Source organism: Ptychodera flava, chromosome 9 (assembly GCF_041260155.1).
Source record: "Ptychodera flava strain L36383 chromosome 9, AS_Pfla_20210202, whole genome shotgun sequence".
Classification (NCBI taxonomy): Eukaryota; Metazoa; Hemichordata; class Enteropneusta; family Ptychoderidae; genus Ptychodera; species Ptychodera flava.
The window spans coordinates 25,704,971-25,725,861 of NC_091936.1; the positions used below are offsets into that span (position 1 = coordinate 25,704,971).

General features: G+C 37.2%; 1 protein-coding gene across 1 annotated transcript; it reads left to right on the plus strand.

Moving 5' to 3' along the window:
• Window positions 1-1,329: 1,329 nt before the first annotated feature.
• On the plus strand, window positions 1,330-19,725 carry LOC139141246 (sortilin-related receptor-like). The gene is made up of 19 exons (XM_070710871.1): window positions 1,330-1,429; window positions 2,163-2,414; window positions 2,947-3,084; window positions 4,824-4,934; window positions 5,887-6,000; window positions 6,985-7,083; window positions 7,348-7,458; window positions 8,047-8,142; window positions 8,941-9,063; window positions 10,153-10,263; window positions 10,490-10,585; window positions 11,489-11,602; window positions 12,886-12,981; window positions 13,248-13,355; window positions 14,310-14,417; window positions 14,939-15,034; window positions 16,918-17,025; window positions 18,040-18,147; window positions 19,395-19,725. Exons 1-19 carry the CDS (start codon window positions 1,330-1,332, stop codon window positions 19,550-19,552), a joined length of 2,247 nt encoding a protein of 748 aa, XP_070566972.1. The 3' UTR covers window positions 19,553-19,725.
• The last annotated feature ends 1,166 nt before the right edge of the window (window positions 19,726-20,891 follow it).

Genomic DNA, 20,891 nt, shown 5'->3' on the forward strand with positions numbered 1-20,891 from the left:
CAACTAGGACAGCTGAGGGACCGATAGCTCGATCGCTAAATAATTATTTTGAATGTTTGCGAAGTTAGGGGTGTGGAAATCATTAGGACCACTTTATAAATCGATCAAATCATCGATTGTTATTTTTGAAAACTTTGATATACTTTCAGCCAACGATCGATCCGTAATCTATTTTTGTAGAGTGCACCAGGCGCTCAATAAGCAACAGTGATCCACATTTCTATTGCGTTCTTGCCGACATGCTTATTCAAAGACTTATTCTTATAAGAACACTTGAGATCTTCTGACTCTTGATTGTGAAGGCGCGATTGTTTCAAATTATCTCTCCTAAGCATTCTCGCGAGCCAGAGTATAATTTCCGCTCCGCTGACCTCTTAGGCAAAAATCCGGTAGCGCTAAGCTGTTGCCGTAAAGAGGCACGTGGTTTACGACGATGCTCCTGAGAAGAAAAGTCTATGGTTTTGACATATATTGTGTGTCACTCTACGAATATGAAATACATTACATTGAATGTGATGATAATGTGTAATTTTTGTCTTCGGATATGAGATTCTAAGGTTGAAATTGAGCTAAGGCCATTTAAAGAAAATTCTTTGTTTGCCGTCCTTCGATTTTTGAAAACCTACTAGCCAGCCAGGGAAAAGATAAACACAAACAAAAAACACAGTGTATTAACATAAGCTGAATTTTTATTTGCTTTTCTTTGGAAAAATAACAGTTTTATTTGTAATAATGTTAACATTGTGTTTGTTTTCATAATTTTCTCTGAAAACCTACCATCGTGCGGACGGTAAACAAATAATTTTATTTAAAGGGCCTAAGCGCAATTTACATTGGAAACACAAAGACGATAACAAGAAATGATAAAAACACAAATGCAATAGAAACAGCTCAATAAGATGATGGCATTAGATGATAATTACATGGTTATATAGGCCCTATAACGTGTAAGAAGTCGGGCATCCTCATCCTCCCTGCATCTCAACTTATCTTTTGATGCATGTTTAATATAATCTTGGTAAACGACAACCTCAATCTAGTCCTTGTAGGTGAATGCTGTACTTCAAGCCTGTGTTACAGGCAATGGCTATTTATAAATTGTGGGGATGAGAAATTCTGTATTATCGTAATTGATAGTCTTCAATGGACGTGCAAAGTGGAAATAACAGTTCAGCTCAATATCTTTGCTACTATTCGGATAATTATCTTCGTCGGGTCAATGATTTCGAAATGACTACACTAGGACGGAAATGACATGGAAATTTAAAATTGCTTCAATTAACTGTTTGTGGAATCGAAAGTGGCTAGCGTGCTTCGACGGTGACATAAATGGCCCAAGTTGTCGTGTTGTTTGCACCAAAGATGGACTATCTCATCTTCCTTGGTTTGTTGGGAGCCTTCAATCCGCTTGTAAATAGTGACGCCATCGGTGAGTAATATAGAGTGCGCAGTGGAAAAAATATCGCTGGTATGTCTTCCAAGGTATTTGTTAACAATGTAAATGTAACAGGTTATTAGGGCGTCTGTAGAACACAAATATCATACCTAGGCGTTCACCAATACGTCAAAAGCAAATACTGAATGACATTTCTCATCAAAAAAAGGCGCCAGTTTTTGTGAGTCGGCATACTCATAAACATAGTGCATAACCCAACTCTATACCAATATTTGAAGGAAATTCTAGGTTTAGTTATGAACCTGATCGTCAAGTAGTTATGCTAGATACATTTCTCACATGATAGTACTTCATAATCACGCGATATACTCATTGGTGTAAATTTTTTGAAGCAAAATATCTAAGATTCACGGATATTTCATTGTGACAATTTTTCCCCATGGAGTTAACACAGGGGTAGCGGCCATTTTGAATTTCAAATATCGGAAAATCGTTGGTAATTTCTTTAGTACAAAATTTTGCAGGGTGACTCCTGATTTTTATTCTTGAAGAGAATGGTAAAAGCTTCATTGAGGAAAGTTTGAGCAAAAGTTTTGAGTCTTTCACTTTACATAATTGCTTGTAACGGAATAGGGACGAGATCATATCGTCTCCTTCGATCTGCAAAACATTGTTACCCAGAATACAATGTGGCGTGTCTGTTGATTTAACAAGAAATTCAAGGAAATACAATATTAAACTTTCAAGCTTTGGTGTGTCCTACCAGGAAACATCTTTAAGAAGGGTGAAGAAAAACCTCGATATTGTAATGAGATAAACGCCATGATTGACTCTGTTATTGTGAAGTACAACTCCACTGGAGCTGGGATTATGGGCGGGCGCTATGACTGTGAGAAAGATGGACGTTTCAAACCGATGCAGTGCTACCAAAACGGCGTCTGTGGATGCGTGAATACTCATGGCAACCTGATTGCACGAACTGTCACTCCTGCTAATAAAGATCCACCCATTTGTAAAGGTAAATATTAACTCTCTCTCTCTCTCTCTCTCTCTCTCTCTCTCTCTCTCTCTCTCTCTCTCTCTCTCTACACAAAATAAAAAAATAAGAGGAAAATTGGAAAGGATTTACTGCAATGTTTCACGACATACACAAATTCACACTAAAAATTCTACCTTCCTTCAAGATTTTTAAGATCCCCATGTTAACGTTTTATTCAATACATAAATCCCCGATAGTGTCTGGTATCTTACCGCTACATACATGGGTTACTAGTAACGGTAACGGTGACTACATTATTTCGGAAGAGGGGTTAAGGGGTACATTACTTCTATGAGAGGGTATCAGATATGGAAATACTGCTTGTTTTTATGTGTTCTCGATTTGATCTTTCTTTTCGAAGTTTTCAGAGAACGGATACCTTTTATCCTAGACTTCTACGTTCTATGAGTCTGTGTGACGTGAGCAATGTTTTTGCAAAGCAGCAGGGCTATACAGAATATGCTACCTCTCTTCGGTCTTTATTATAACCCTACTAGTGTCCTTACTTCAGGTCTAAAGCCAGGCCACTGTCCACTGATTGAAGTCGCCAGTTCCTGTGAAATAGTCTGTAACAGCGACGCTGAGTGTCCGTTGAATTTGAAGTGTTGTCACACGGACTGTGGGAAAACATGTGTCGAACCAAAGCAAGGCAAGTGCGACCTTTTCAAGAACTTCGAAGTCAAGTACACGATGTGATATTCAGATAACAGTTAAACTGCACAAAGTGCCACTGCGTCAGAAAAGTTCTTGAATTCGAGGTTTGATGAGCTGTGCAACCAAAATTGAAAGTTCAAGCTTGTTCCTGCCAACACAGACGTCACTGCGAGGAATTGTTTGTTTGTTTGTTTGTTTTTTTGTTTGTTTGTTTTTTTGTTTGTCTCGGTGCTGTGGTCTAATACCGGTAAACGTTTTATATTGATCCAATACTGTTCGCAGGTATTTGTGGCCTTGCCCAAAATGTATGTGACATGGGAGAAATAATTACGATACGCGAACGGAGAGACACGACGAACCGCAATCAAACAGCAGACTGATGCATATACTGGGCTTGAAAATTTTTAATACAGAGCGACACGTAGAAATTCTTATATGTGGAACGATAGATCGGTCTATTCTCCAGAATTTATAGTTAAATTTCTTAGGGAATAAATAGATATAAAAATAACTCGAAAAATCTCGAAATTTGCTTTAAAGGCAATAAACCAGCTGTAGACAACAATGGAGAAGGCATTGAACTACACAAAGGTATTTCCGTTATTATAAAAGACGAATTAGAAAATCGTTGATAACACTAATGCGGAAATTATTTTCGACAAGCTTACGGAAAGTATACGTGACATTGAAAGCGCTGGATTATTGTGGCAATGAAACTACAACTAAAACCGCGGTAATTCCTTTGATGAGCAGCACCAATTATGGAAATTAAAACTGATCGTTCACAAAGCAGAATGTGAAACTGTGGTGTAATTCACCAAAGTGTACTTTGTAAGGCGATAAAATCAAAATGTCAACCAAAGCGTCATACAGAGCCACACATTTAACGAACATAGGCGGGGCAACACGCTAATCGATATAGACAAAGTCCATTGCAGTAGAGAACAAGACCAGGCAGTTATATATAGGAGGCAAATTTGCTATTTCCATGATACTGGTTGAAAAAAGCAACCAATACGGCAACGCCAAACAGATAAAGCTATAAAAAATCCCTGTCTTGTGTCTTCACGTTTAGGCACTCGTTTGAAACAAATCTGGTCAGGATATACGAAAAAAAAGGCTGTTAGTCTCAGTAAGATAGGCAATTGTCTCACCTGGTTTGAACATTTGACTTCCAGCATTCCTGTCAAACTTGCAGCGATGAAGTGGAGAACACATGAGATAAATGTCCTTTGCTTGCTTAAATAGACATAGTCGCTCTCTTTGAGCGTTTTTGATGAATTTTGTTTGATATATAAGGTGGTTTATGCTGTTTGACCTCTTGAAACGTGCTGAAATGCTGGTCAACTGTGCACAGCTTCAGCTTGTTTGCAAGCCAGACTCGATTAACATCCAATGATACATCTGACCAAAAAATCAGGTTCATTGCACAAAATTCAACATTTGTGGCTGGACATACACTGTTACATAAAATTTAGACCTTTTGCAATGAGATCCTAAATGGTGGTGCCTTTCATATAGCTAGGGTGGGCAGTTTTTCAAGAATAATCCAGTTTGTATAGAAGTCAAAAACGAAATGATTTGTAAGCATACTTTAGCATATTTGTACCGTCTTTATTTTGCACACTGAGTGGCCTTATGCGAGTACTCCATGTTCTGGATATCAATAAAAGGTAAAAAAGAGCGACTTTGTCCCTTTAAGTATTGTTTTTACTGCCGTTGCTATTTATTTAGAGTGTTACCCCGATGAGCATCGTTGTGCAGATGAACTGACGTGTGTTCCCAAGTTGCACATTTGTGACGGCATACAAGATTGCCTGGATGGAGATGACGAATTCAACTGCAGTAAGATATCTCTTTCATATTCCTCACTATTGGCTTGATATCACCAAAATAGTCTATTATCGGGAGAATATAAGCATTATTTGATAATTGAATGCTACCCTACATCTACCTTCTGTCGGCAAGGCGTATCGGAACAGCACTGAATTAGTAAGGTAGTATGCGCTTAAAAAATGAAAGACTAAAAGTGTTGTTAGACTTTTTTCAATGAAACTTTGAAACATCCTCTTACCAGTCAAGAATGAATATCGGGGTTTTCATGCAAAGTTTGGTACTAAAGAAACAAATGACCCAACACTTACCGATATGTGAAATTAAAATTGGCCACCATGCTTGTTTTCGATTTTCAAATAACTAAGACGGTATAAATTTTACTCATGCAAAGATCTTTAAAGGGAGGCTGTCGTCGGAACTCTGCTCAAAGGTTGCCAGAGACCCCTACGACCAATGGCACGAGCTACATTGTGTGTAAACAAAAGTCGCACAGGCACAGTTCTGACGACAGCCTCGCTTTAAAATGAACCCCTACAAATGGTAGATCAGAAAAGAATTGCAAAAAATTGAGTCTGAATTTGTTGAACTTTGTTGACGAGGCGCATTCTACCTTAATAACAGTGAGGATTTTTATTATTACATGTCACTCACTGATAGTTGTTAACATCAAACTCGTCCTGTTGGTGTTATGTTTGCATCACTATCTCCTTTCCTATTATACTATCACTGCTCAGTGAGAGTTTGTGCATTTTCATCACGAGTTTTAAGGTACAAAGTCGGCCATTTATTCAGTATTTTTCAACATGTCAAACAATATAAGTAGTATCTCGTATCAAACAAAATTCATGAAAAGTGGCCGACTTTGTCCCTTTAATGAATTCTCACTAAGAGCAAATAGAATTCTTGCCAAGATGGATATTATTTGACCTTTGTTACAACGCTCTACACCCTAATTTCGCAGCCAGCGAACGTTTTGATTGTCCGTATGGAAGGAAGATCCCTATGAGGTATCGTTGTGATGGCTACCCACACTGTGTCGATGGCAGTGATGAGATAGGATGCGATGTAAGCGAATGTAAGTTAATGCATACAGCAAATTTTAATAATATAATAAATAATTCTTGTACGTAGTTTCTTCGTTTTCAATTTTGTCTTTTACTTGATTTATATTTTATATTTCATATTTTAACTTTTCTGTAAGTAAGTGGATGCTAACTGGCGCTGTTGACGAGAACAAAATAAAAAAGAATTCTTAACCACGCAATTATCACCATTATATAGTACACGTGTGGCGTAGAATCAGCCTCAGACATCATACACATGTACAGGTAGTAAAAACTGGTTTGGAAACGAACTTACAGAAATAACACATAAATTATGACAAATAATTGCAGAGCACATGGCAGCTATTTATAGTATTGCATTCTGGCCAGTGGTACTGCAATATGGTAAAAAGTCGAAGCTTTCGCAATGCCGAATTAGGTAATAAACGATACCAACTTGATTCACGACCAAGACGTGTTCTCCCCTATGAAGTTGGAGAAAATTATTTCGGTCTCAATCACAAATGTACTCCGGAAAACCACAGCAAACTCAAAAACGGTCTTGTTGACGAGCAAGATATCAAATAAAGGCCTTGATTCAGGCCTTACGTTTTGAGTGGCAGCAAAGCAGGTCAAATGGTAAGAAAGCTGGGAATGTTGGACATGCTCTATATCTAAAAGCAGACAGCAAGTGAACACGAACACATAATTTACAATTCATAAATCTGAAGTGAATGGAAATGTCCACCAACGAGCTGTGTACATGGACACCTGTACACGGTTATAAAACATAACATACAACTGGAGCTTGCATTTCCTATCACCACATTACCATGATAAAGTAGACAAAACCTATTCAAAATACAAGAGATTACAGAAAGTGCACGTTTGAAGAATGAATTTATGATTTTGCGTCTTTTCAACTGATAACCGTTACCGCATACCAACTGGCTGATATCGTTACGTTCGGATCTACCACAACTTAGTAAACTTATCCCTGTCTCGTTTTCCGCCAGTTGAATGCAAAACGTTTGTAGGCCAATCGAAAATACCACGACACTGGGTTTGCGATGGCGGCGTCGATTGCATAGATGGAAGTGATGAGAAAGATTGCCGTATGTATCACTAATGTGGCCTTTTTCCTCTTCGTTGCTTATGAATGATACATGAAACGTGAATGAACTCTACGTAAAGAAGGTAATGTCTATGACCAAACATTAAAATGGCATTATACAGAAATATCATGGGAAGCTGGCGGAGAACGAACTTCAAACCACTGTCGAATTCAAACTAGCAGTTAACGAAAATATAGAAAGTCATGTCTTATGACAATCGCTAGAAAATTTGATCATTATGGGGAAAATGCCTTTCAATTTTAGCATGCGAAAAGGAGAATGGGCGTTTTTTGTGTCCAGACGGAAAATGCATCGGAGAACGCGCACTTTGCGATGGCTACCTTAATTGTGAAGATGGCAGCGACGAAACATGTAGTAAGTGACATCATTCATATTTAGTTAATCATGAGAACACTTTTATTTTTCCATTGTTGAGTGTTACCTACAACTGTTAACACATGTATGGCTACCATATTGAATTTCAAACATCGGTAAATATAGGGTAGTTTGTTTCCATAGTACCAAAATTTGCACGATGACCCGGATGTTTGTTCTTTATTTGAAAGAGACTCATGGTTGACAGTTTCCTTGAGGAAATTTTAAGCAAAAATTGTAAGACTTTCAATTTCGAGGGATACACTACCTTAATAACTCTGTAAGACTTTCAATTTCGAGGGATACACTACCTTAATAACTCTGTATCATTTTACTCAGCGTGTTGTATTGTCAATGTTAATAAATTTTCTGTCTACATATCTTCTTTGAACATAAAACTTATCGACCTCCCGATCATCCGTAGCATGGGTTCAGACAAAGAGTGGGCTCATACAGTATAACTCAGTCCATTTGCATTATACTGTTGAGGGCATGTGAGCGTTAATCCCGCTGTAAGGTTCAAATGGAATTTCAAACATAAATACCTTAATCTGATGTGTTTATCCTTTCTCAATTTCTTCAATCCAGAGCTGGTAACCTGTGATAATGGAGTGTTGGTCCCTGAGAAAGATATATGCGATTACGAGGACGATTGTAGAGATAACTCGGACGAGGCCAATTGCTGTATGTTACCGTTGAACCAATAAAGTGTACACTGACTTTCATAATACCTAAAACCCTTAATTCACATGGGATTTGTCAAGACACGATTGCATAATCTCCAAATTGCTCATTCTCATTCGCTCTTATCATTCAGGACCCGGGGAAGTACTCTGTAAATCGAATAGTGTTTTCATTTAAGTTGTTTCCATTATCAGCTTAGTAATTTAATTAATTCTTGAAGATTTGCTTGTGTCTCTTGGTAAAGAAAGCAATATCTTGTCTACCTGCTTATCACTGCCAGTTTTGTTCTTAGAAATTTTCGCAACGCTATTTTGTCATGTAAAATTATTTCGTGACGATATGTCATCATATTTTGCCTTTGTATCGTACACGTACTAGCAGTGAATTATCTCCCTTTCTTGTACTTAGCATTATACATGCACAAGCCGAGTTTGTCGTCTCCGAACCGGCTAGCCAGCAACTGCTGCCGAGGAAAAGCCATGCGACTGGGGCCTATCTAAAGTCGCGAAATATTATCTTTAGCGAAACACTTAGGGTTTACAGTATGTTTCAGATCCGTTCTTTTTCGAATTACATTGTACAGTTGTAAACAGTGAGCTAATAGGTCGTCTGCGCATTTATGGAGCACAAGTATTAACGTTTGTGAGCTAAACATGTTTTTTTACGTAAAAAAATCTTCAAGATGCGTTACCAAATTTTCGCACTTTTTATGACGTATTCATGTGTTGGTTTTTTTTTTGGGTTTTTTTTTATTTTTTTTTATTATTCTATTTATTTGTTTTTTCATCTATATTTAAGCGTATCCATTGAATTGTGGTAGTGACTTTAGTTCAAAGTGTAACGATGGTAAATGCACGGACATCATGAATTTTTGCGATGGATACTACGACTGCAATGATAACAGTGACGAAGATAATTGCCGTGAGTACACATTATTAGTAGAGTAGCGAGCGAGGCATGTCTTTACCGATATTAGGGTGTGTATCTTTTGTAGCCAGCCTTTCAAGTCAAACTGGCTTGCTTTTAAATCAATCATAGTGAAGTTACTTTTTTCGTATTCTATGTTCTTTGGCGAAGATAATTGCGCTATACTTTAAACAGATCTAAAACCAGCACCACACTGTATTTTGCATTGCTGTAAATTTGATCCAATGCGGCTGACTATGATTTGGCGCCTTGTTGTATTCCCACTTGGAAATTACACCTCGTTGCCCGTATCAAGTTTTATAGGGACAGCAACGTGAATGTAATTAAGTCACAATTATTTCTGTCATTATATTGGAGAGATATTGTTGCTTTTACAAGAAAAGATACGTATGGCATAAATATGTGTCCACTTTAAGACTTTGTTTCATTAACAACTCCGTAGTAGCTTTTCACATATTGTTTGAATTAAAATTGGCATAATTATGTCGGAGATACATCTGATGAACATTTGCGTCATTTCTGTTAACACGTATTGCTATTTTCACTTTGTATCAACTGATACGATCCAGCCACGGTGGTTTTGTTTCCTTCTGGTAGTGGCCGTAAACGGTGTTAGAATGGTGTCCATAATGGTCTAAAAAGTCAAATAGGTTTATCATGCTTACAAGCAATGGCAAAAAATGCTTATATTTATTTACAACAGATACAATATGATCAGGCCTACTGTGATTTCAATAGCATGAGATCATCCAAGACACCGATGTGGCGAGGGACTGTCTCTCAACGAATGGGCGCTTTGTGATGGCCTTGATGACTGCACGGACGATTCAGATGGAACCAACTGCCATGATTCGCAACTGTACATATATTTAAACGCCAGTCACTTTTTGGATTATAATTAATGAGAGTTCGACATTCACTATCGAAACCCAGTCTTGATGAACGCATCAGCGGTCTGTTACCAGCCACGCCATCGGAAATCCATGTTTTGCTTTTTTTTATTTTGGCTTAACGTCTGTCTTACAGTTTAGGCTTTACCAATATTTTGCAATGGTGCCATGCGTTATAAATTTTATGTTTCAGCTTGTGACGAAGAGTACCACTACTTCTGTGAGAACGGAAACTGCATTTCAGATTACAAGCGGTGTGACACGGTTGATGACTGTGGAGACGGCAGTGACGAAGAAAACTGTGGTATGATCTTCCCTTATAAGTTGTATTGTATGTATGTTGTATGTATGTATGTATGTATGTATGTATGTATGTATGTATGTATGTATGTATGTATGTATGTATGTATGTATGTATGTATGTATGTATGTATGTATGTGTGTGTGTGTGTGTATGCATGGATATAAAATATTTAAGGTAGGAATTTGCAATTCTTTCTTACCGATGTTTTTACCTAAATATTTCTAAGGACACTTTGTATGCAGCGATGGAAAGCTTGTCAAGGAAAGCTATGTCTGTGACGGCGTACCGGACTGTGAAGATGGCAGAGACGAAAAGGGTTGCCGTAAGTGTCATTACTATATTCTCCCTTTAGAAACGTGCAAGGCACTGTGAAGAAGTAGGCAGGTACTTGTTCTCGTCTCATACCTTAGGCCGAACAAAACAATGTGATTTTCCGATAACCCGACCTACCCTATTTTTTACCTGCCGCCCCTTAACCTTTTAGAGCTACGTAAACACGGAAATAAAAAAGAAAGAAAAAACCGTAAAATTACGCGTTCGTTACTTGGCATTTGAGTTTTGCTTGAACGAGGATGTCTTTTATGTTTTTTCCTTTTATATGCATGATACATTTCCTGGAAATGGTGTAGCCAGTGTTTGACCGCCCTGAACCCCTGAAAAATGCATATTTAAAAATAAAAATATTTTGGAAAAAAAAATCCTGCCGACCTACCTACCCTATTTTTGAAAACCATGTTATCGGAACAGCACAATTTATTTTTTTTGCCTAACTCTAGTTACACAAATACGTTTTTTAAACGACCACTGTATGAACATCAAATGGTGCAAAAGTATATGAATAACAAAGCTTATTTTCCCTCTCAGGGTCGGGCTCTTTAGCCCTGAAACCACTGTCAATGAAAGACTACCACGCCTGTACGATTTATTATCAATAACTGCCACAGTGCCTTCATGGGGATTGTAAATCATATGTGGTCGTCCGTCCAGAGCAACAGACTCGCTGACAGAGGATGGCTATCTCGATTCTCGATCATATAATGTCGTGCCCTTCAGCAAAGCACTTCATTCCTATGATTAGAAAATTGGCCGTTGGTTTCGTCTATTAGATAATGGGTTGAACAAAAGTCAAAATAAATTGAATCAACTCTTTTGAAAGTCTATGTGCACGGTACAGAAGATTAAAGTAATTCAAAATGTCATTTTATATTTTATCAATTGTTTCCAGCGTGTACAAGTTATGAATTTGGGTGCGATGACGGAATGTGCACAAGTAAATGGGATCGATGCGATGGCTACGACGACTGCGCAGACGGATCGGATGAAGGGTACGACTTATGTGGTAGGTAATTCATTAGAGGGTACAAGCATGCGTATTACGTCCTGTAGGTAGACGACAAGCGCAAGTGTGCAGTCATCCCCGATGATCTTCAAGTCAATCAATCAATTAATCAATATCAGTCACATCGTTCAGAGTGTAAGTTAAAGGCCAATGAGTGCATCTTATTGTGGAGCGTTGACTTGAGAACGTCTTGCAAGTTTGTCATGTATTAATGAATCGTCCACGCGAAATGAAACTGCTCTTTACCACTTCATCAGCATGCATTCGCCATGCGATGGTCTAGTCAATTTATAGTTTCCATTTCAATTTCCTGCTATTGTTGGACAGCTTCTCATATTACCAGTTAAAGCAAGAACGAGGCATGGTCGTGTGTGGAGGACACTCGGAGTCACGTGTTCAAATGGTGACAACAATCTACCGGTATTATTGTTAGAATTCGAAAAGTAACTGCTGCATCGTTTCCACGGTTTAGTTTTGAACGCCATGTTTTAGTAGCATACCTATTTACTATTATAGTGTTCAAGTTTGTTTATGCAATAATGTAGTGTGTTTGTTAGATATTATCTGTGTATTTATCCTTCATCGGGTACATTAAAGGAAAGGGGTCCTAGAAACTCCGCTAAAGCGTCGTGTGGGACCCATACGGCCGATTTAAACACTGTTGTCATTTAAGTTAGCGATTGGTGAAAATTGCAACATGTCTTTCATAGAGAACATGTTTGTCATTATATACATCTTAAAATTAAAATGTTGCTGCAATGTTGACGTGATACACAATAAATATCGTGCATAAAATACATTGTTTGTAAAACAGGAAAGTCCGGCACAGGCGCAGTTCCAACGACCCCTCCCTTTAAGTATGAAAAACGATTATAAGCTACTATGTGATGGTCCACACAAAAACAGAATCTTATAGCGACGTTGTGGCAGGCTTCATTCAGAGGGTCACTTCATGAGTGAAGCTTGAATGAAACTTCGAAATTTGGCAAATCTCGCAATACTTATCATGCCAATGCCTTTTGGAGATTACTCGTCTTACTCGGTATAGTGATGATGATAATAGGAGGTCAAGGGTCGGGTTTATGGTGATTTTTGGTCAAGATAAAGCCCCGTAAACATCTGAGATGGTGAAAATGTGGGAGGCTTTGTCTGAATTTCTTTTATAGCAGTCGAATAACCGGGAAATTTCCTCTTGAAATTCAACCCAAACCGTCACAATCTATAACGCGCACTGCGGCATTCTTTCTCAAACGAAGACTTTGTTTCGGTTTTTTCGTTCACAGCGCCCTTTATTTGCGGCAATGGTGAAACGATCTCACCACTTTCAAAATGTGATTACTACTTCGACTGTTTAGACCATTCCGATGAAATGCAATGCGGTGAGTGTACTTAGCATTACATGTGCAATATTCGATAAGTTGACAGAATTTCAGATGCGGAGTCCCGTCTCGACGTTTAATCGAGTTTGACTTCATGAAGGGGCATGGCAATAGCTTGATTATTAAGCAGCGAGGATTTGATAAATTAACACAGAAAAATATTGACACAGTTTTTATTCAGGAAGACGTAAACAGCTTGATTGGACGTATATTAATTTAAAATACAGCTGCTATCGATAACGGCATTTCTCATTATTGCATAGCAGCATGCACAGATGACCAATTCAAGTGTACAAGTGGATTGTGTAGGCCAAAGTATAACGTGTGTGATGGGTTCGATGACTGCCGTGATATGAGCGACGAGAAAGACTGCGGTGAGCTCTTTTGTCTAGTAATTTTTGATCCAGTGAATATAGCAAATGGCAAGTTTCTTAAACATAACCACATATTCAAGGTAGAGAGTTGTTTGTCCTCACTATAAGTGAAACCATGGAGAAAGTCCGTCCCACATATTCTTTTTAATATACTAGCATCTACGCTATTTCCGACGAAGACATGTATGGTATATTACAGTCCATGTGTTTCTATAAACTGTCTATTATACACTAATTGCAACCTCTCTCATGCCATTATTGATATCACGATATGTTGACTGACTAATTTCATCCCCTTATGAGATCAACATGGTAGGCGATAAGTCCACTTAGGCCTAAATAAAATTATATTGCGTGTATTCCGTAAGCTGATGTACCCGTCACGGTGTTTGTTTTAAACTCGGGTGAAATCTCGAAATTTTACAGTATTTATGGGTCTAAGCCGACAAAAAAAAGAAAATATTCCTCCTACCTACCTATCCTAACTCTCGAAGACATGTTGCTGGAAACACATATTTTTATCTTACTTTAATCAATGTTTATGGACTATCAGTAGTGAGTAGTATCAGTGATCAGAATATGTAATGAGAGGAGAGGTCGTTGATAGTAATATATGGAGGGACTGTGATAGAAATACATGGCTTATTGGAAATATCACAGAAATCATCAAAAATGTGCCTTTTTTCCTGTGGCAAAACAACTGATACTTTTATAACCTTGATAATGGAATTCAACAAATTATGAAGGTCTTCTTTCTTTGCGAGCAAGACCGCATCGGCTTCCGTCTCTTCCGTTTGATGTCTACCACTAGCAAGTCTTCAAAGTAAAGACATAAGAATATGACAGTTAAGGGGAATATTCAGCAAAAGACAGAATAGCATTGGAGAGCTATGAAATTACTTTGCTGACGAAAACTGCTCTCGTAATATAAGTACCCAAGTTGTATTTCCGTAGAGTGCTCTGAAGACCAATTCAGATGTGACAATGGACTGTGCAAAGACAAGAGTATGGTTTGCAACCTCTTCGATGACTGTGGCGATAACAGTGATGAATCAGGGTGTGGTACGTATTCCATCCATCCATCCATCCATCTATCCATCTATTATTTATTTCATAATTTATTTATGTTTTTTTATCTATTTATTTGTATTTTGTTTGCTTCATAATTAAAAATGGTTGCTATACAATTCCATAGCACTCGTAGATAACCATAAAGAAAACAACTTACTTTAAGCAGAATTACATTTCCATTGCCACCCCCCCCCCCCGAAATAATTGTCACTGACTCCATAGGAGCCATGGATACTTCACCCAAATTAACCGTGACAGTAGCCAATCATCAAATTTCACTTGAATGCGCTGCTGACACTGTGTTGCGCGATTGACACCTTATAAGGAAACACAGCTGACATGCCTCTTACAATATACAGATATATGCACATTTGAGGTGTCCGAGTAATAAGATATGTGGCCTGTCTTGCTGAGTGGGTAGACGGTATCATTCCCAAGAACTGCTATAGTTCTAAGACTTAAGCTCTTGTGAAAAAAGTGACTAAGTGACCCGATATTCCTTCAACTTACAGTACCCTTTGTTTGTGGTGACGGGGAAGAGATAACACGAAGTTTACTGTGCGATGGATACGCAGATTGCAGCGACAACACAGACGAAACATCATGCGGTAAGGTTGCATTCGTAAATCTTCAGCCCATTTTACCCAAATTTCGCATGTCAAACAAACACTAATAAAAGATATTACAAGAAAATAGCGAGCAATGGACACTTTCTCGCTTTTTGCGAGAATGCTGCGAGATTTCATTTTTTTCTCACACTCAATGGGCGAGGATTTATTTTCTCGCCATAAGTCTGCGACTAGAAACAAAATTCTTGCATTCAATTAGTAAAAATTTGCTTTTGGTGTATTTTGTTCTCGCAGCTCGACAGCTAGAAAACAAAATTCTCATAAATAGATTGCGAGATTATTTTCTTGCAGATTCACAGCAAGAAAAACCAATTCTCGCTCATTGGTTGAGAGAACGAGAAACGAAATTAGAGCTCACTGAGAGTAATGAACAATTCCTATTACTTACATACTAGTATCAGAGATCCAGCAAGTTTTGTCAGGGAAAATATTTAACAGGTACCTTTAGACTGCTAGTACTATGAAAAGTGAAATTACTCTTTTTTTGGTGAAATTCAAATATCATACTTCTTGTCCACATCTGAACTTTCAAATACCCTTTTTGAATGAAGTACATTTGTATCAATTGTCAAACACCTACAAAAGCACAGGTTTAATTGGTTTAGCATTGTAAAAAAATATTCATAGTTTTCTCAAAGACTCCAATGTACAATGAATCAACATTTCAGTGAAATTCCAAAATCAAATTTCTTGCACATATATCAACTTTTAACTATCCTAGTCTAATCAAGTACTTTAAAATGAGTTATCAAACGTCTATAAATACACAAATTTAGCTAGTTTTGTATTGGAAAAAAATTATTCATAGTTTCCTCGTAGACTACCATGTATAATGAATATACGTATAATGAAATTCCCAAATCCAATTTCTTGCACACACACCCATTTATAACTACCCTAGTCTAATCAAGTACATTAAAATGAGTTATCAAATGTCTATTAATACAAAGATTTGGCTAGTTTTGTATTGGAAAAAATTATCCAGTTTCCTCATAGACTGCCATGTATAGTGATGAACATTTTCAGTGAAATTCCAAAATCCAATTTCTTGCACTCATATCCACTTGCAACACCCTACTCTAATCAAGTACATTAAAATGAATTATCAAATGTCTATAAAGACAAAGATTCGGCTAGTTTTGTTTTCTTTTTGGAAAAAAAATATTCATAGTTTCCTCATAGACTCCCGTGTATAGTGATCAACATTTGCAATGAAATTCCAAAATCAGATTTCTTGTACACATAATATGCACCTGTAACCATCATATTCTAATCAAGTACAATTCTGTATCCAACGTCAGTATATGCACAAGTATAGCAAGTTTCTCATTGGAAAAAATTATTCACAGTCATATCATAGACTCCCATGATGAACATTAATTGGTGAAATTCCAAAGTCATTTTTTGTACACATACCAGTTGTTACTACCTTATTCCAATAAAGTGAATTTATGTCAATTATCAAATGTCTTTAAATGCATAGATATTGCTATTTTTGTATTTAAAAAGTATAACATTTCTCATAGACTACCATGTATAGGGAATCAACATGATCAACAGCTGATTATCAATTAAATTCAAATTTTTGTGCACACGCTTGCGTAAAAAATTGCGATCCACCTGTAATTTCTGTCCAATCCCTTTGAGGGGAGGGGGATTTCAAATAGCAAGTCAGAAGGAGAGACTGATGCACAGGAAGATTTTGCCGGCCAAACCCCGGCCATAATAATGAACGCGCCCTTAATCCTGTCAGGCCTACGAGGCGTAAGGCCCGAACTCCTATACGTATGGCTGTTATTTAGGTACTATGCTGCTAGGAAGACCGACCTGACTTCTCTTCTTCGTCTTTTCACTTCAATCAGTGTGCGAAGACTATCAATTCAAGTGCGACAACGGATTGTGCATGTATGAGGGTTATCGTTGCAATGGTTTCGATGATTGTGGCGACAACAGTGATGAGAGAGACTGCGGTAAGTGGGCTATACTTCTCTAACGCTGTGGTTTTTAAACCCATTCATAAATGAGGCACAAAACAGAGGTGATCTGCAGATCGGTAAAAATATTGGTATTTATTTGAACACTTAGCAGTGGTTAGCGATGTTACAGTCCCATATTTAGTTTAGTTTAATGGTTCTTCTTTCGTAAAACCGGCAAATATTGATTAACATGCAAGGATTACAGAGGCAATATATACTGTTCTCAAATATATCATTGACATTTGGATATAACGACAATCGGAACATAATGCACTTGATAATGACTGTTGTTAATGACGACGAATATGATGATAGAGGTTTCATGTTTTATATCTATTATGGCGGTCATGAAAGCTTTGACAGCATGTCTTTGTTTTAACACAGAGTGATTCGATTGGAATAAAACGAGGTTGAAAATATTACCTTGTTCCGCAGTGAATTAAAATCTAAATAGTTGTCATCCGGATCAGCAATTTTCACTCTGAATACGGAGATAGGCAGACTATTTTTGGATATTTTAGGCCTTTTCGAATTAATCTATGATTTGTTAATCGAAATAAAATAATTGTACCCATTCATGCACATCGTATTTATGCGTATTGATTTTGGAAATATGGAAATAAACTAATCAGTAATTATAAGGTGCGAAAAATAGTTGACAAGACCCATCTGCTACTATACAATAGATGTTTATTCTTCCTAACGTTTCGGACGTACACGGACGACCTTCATCAGAGGCTGTACAGACACATTTTAGTAATTATAAGTTGAGGATAATTATATATATATATATATATATATATATATATATATATATATATATATATATATATATATATATATATATATATATATATATATATTGCGAGCATGAGTATCATGATATAATAAATCCCATACCTCGAATTAGGAAACGAAGAAAATACAAAGAAAGAAAAGGGATTTACAATTGAAAAAATTAGTGGTTGTATAGTTATGCCAACATTGTCGTGGAACTGTTTTTTGTAGACACATACGAGTGTGAAGACGGTCAAACCATCACTCTACTCAAAGACAGCAGTGTTAAGTGTGACGGCTATGCTGACTGCAGTGACAGGAGTGATGAAATGAACTGTGGTAAGCTTGTAAGATCGAAAACAAAATACACCTATCAGAAGAACGCCATGTGTGGATTTACACTCGATCTTTGGAATATTTAGAAAATCAACAAAGTCTTCTGCTTACGCGATGATTCAAATATATGAAAGGGACAAAAACAGTGATTTTCAAATAATGTATTTATCACTCTGTCTTGGAAATATTTGTACATTTTCGTAATATTTTCCCTTGAGTGTTGATGTACATATTAGCCATGATAACAGCGTTTTGTATTAAGCAATGTTATTGTTGACATATGAATTCTAGTCGGGATTGAAATTTGATTGTCAATAATAACAAGCTGAACACGAAGCATTTCCTCCTGATTTTGGGAAAAGAACTAGAAGCTGTATCTTTAGGATAGAACAAAAATAATAAAAAGACGCGAAAGGTTCAGTGTGAGGCTTAAGAGATATCAATAAATTTTGAAATTGGATTCTTTCCAGAAAAAATTTCCCAACAGACACTGTCTTCTTAGGCGGAGAGCACAGATACTTGTTTACCCACTACAAAGGCAAATTGTTACACTAATGAATATGCCAGTAGCATTCCTCGCTTCGCATTAAAATAATGCATCTTCTGGAAAATGTGCACGCGGTTTGCCGTGACAACAAGAGGGAACAACCATATCCATATGAAAACCTATGACCTTCTTAAGGCAAAAATCGGATGATTATTAGATGATACGGTCATGAATGTTTCTGTTTCTCCAAGGTCGCTGACAGAGCTAGCGCCCGTACATAATACTGATCTAGAAACATGATTTGTGAAAGATGAACACGTATCCATTTGCATGCTTTAACTCCGATACAATGTTTTGATTTCATTAATAATATTGCATTCTTATCACTGAGAATAGTACATCTTATTTTTTGAAAATGTTACTATCTATCTAAAAGCCCACCCTCACAAACCGCATATGAAAATAGCGACAGGCGGAAAGGCCAAGTTTGTCCTTTGAATTCAAACATCGGAACAGATGTGATGACACATAACTCTCACATATAGAATCAAAGCATTATTTTTACATACATTGGACATACTATGGGACAATCCAATATGGCGGAACTACAGTATATCGTATGACGATGTGTAGGTGATGTCTGTCGCCTTGGATTGCCGTAGCTGTACTTTGGTTACATACATATTCACGCATTCAATATACATTACAGAAATCCACTCTTTCACATGTGGTGTAACAATTCTCTATTTCTGTTCTTCATCAGAATGCCGAGCGTATCAATTCAGGTGTCCCAATGGTATCTGCATGAATAGGTACGCTCGCTGTGATGGCTTGAATAACTGTGGCGACATGTGGGATGAGACAGACTGCCCCGTGCAAACCGCGGGCAGCATCTACTTCGATTCTTCAACGGGAGATTAGATTACAACTTTAGATTTCTATTGGCAAAAGAAAACTGTTCACTTTACTCTTATCACTTTACGTGGACAGTGAAATGGTAAATGATTTCTACAAGAACCCATCATTAGGAATGGATTGTTGTATTAAAAGAAGTGGTCGATTGATCATTGATTGAATAAAAGAATATACTCTCTGAATTCCGGTCACTGTATTTATTTGTGTTTTTTTTCTACGGTATTTAATAGATGCTTGCAAACGGGTCATTTTTTAGATAGGTAGAGTTTGTTGTTGTTGTGGTGGTGGCATTATAGTTTGTTGGTCAACTCACAACTGTTACACTTGTTGAATAAGAGTAATCTAACAACATATGTGAGCAGCTTCTCTACCGGACAAAAATTAATCTCTTAGATACATTTCAGTGGAAAGCTGTTTTAGACAGAATAGACCACAATGCCGCATTATTAATGAATCAATAAGTGTAAGCGGCCAAATTCAACCATAAATGTATATCAACTAACTTTAGTGATTTCACAATAGTTTTTGTTTTTCAATGAGATGCATGGTAACATTGTTCAGTCGCCCTTGCTCAAAGAAAATTTAAACTTAATAACTACTTTTCACGCACAATAAACAGTTGGCGTGACATCGGTATTTACTAGCGGAAAACAAATTAGTTCCAATAATGTGCAACATTGTACATATACCATTTATTTTGTACTGAATCCCTACAAACCGTAACAGGGTTAGAGTCATCTGTGGTGTACATGTACTATGAGACAGCTATTGCAATTCTCGTATAGGATTGCAATTACTTTGGTTTTTTAATGCCGTAAACAACACATAAAGAATCTGCCTTCAACATCAATTCATCAAATGTAAAAAGTGACTCTCCGCTAGGCTGAGTTCGGAAAAAAATGACCCTCTCAAAAGGGCAAGTTTGTAAAACTATATTTTCCCTTTAATTTCTCCGGACCAGTAACTGAAAGCTCCTTACATGTAAGAGTAACGTTGGAACTTTTCCTGAGGGCAGAATGCGCATGGGGTTAGATTTTAATCCTCAATTTTTTGTAATTCTCTTCCGATCTACCAATTTGTGGGACTCGTTTTATAGTTCTTGGATGAGAACAATTATCACCGTCTTAATTTTTTTTAAATCAAAAATTTTTATTTTCCCAATGGGGTTAACACAGGTATGACGGCCATTTCGCATTTAAAATATCGGTAAATATCTGGTCAATTGTTTCTCTAGTTCCGAACTTTGCACGGCGAACCCTTATTTTCATTCTTGATTTAGTAGCAGAATTATCGAAATTTTCATTGAGGAAGTTTGAGCAAGATTTTTACGTCTTTCACTTTCGAG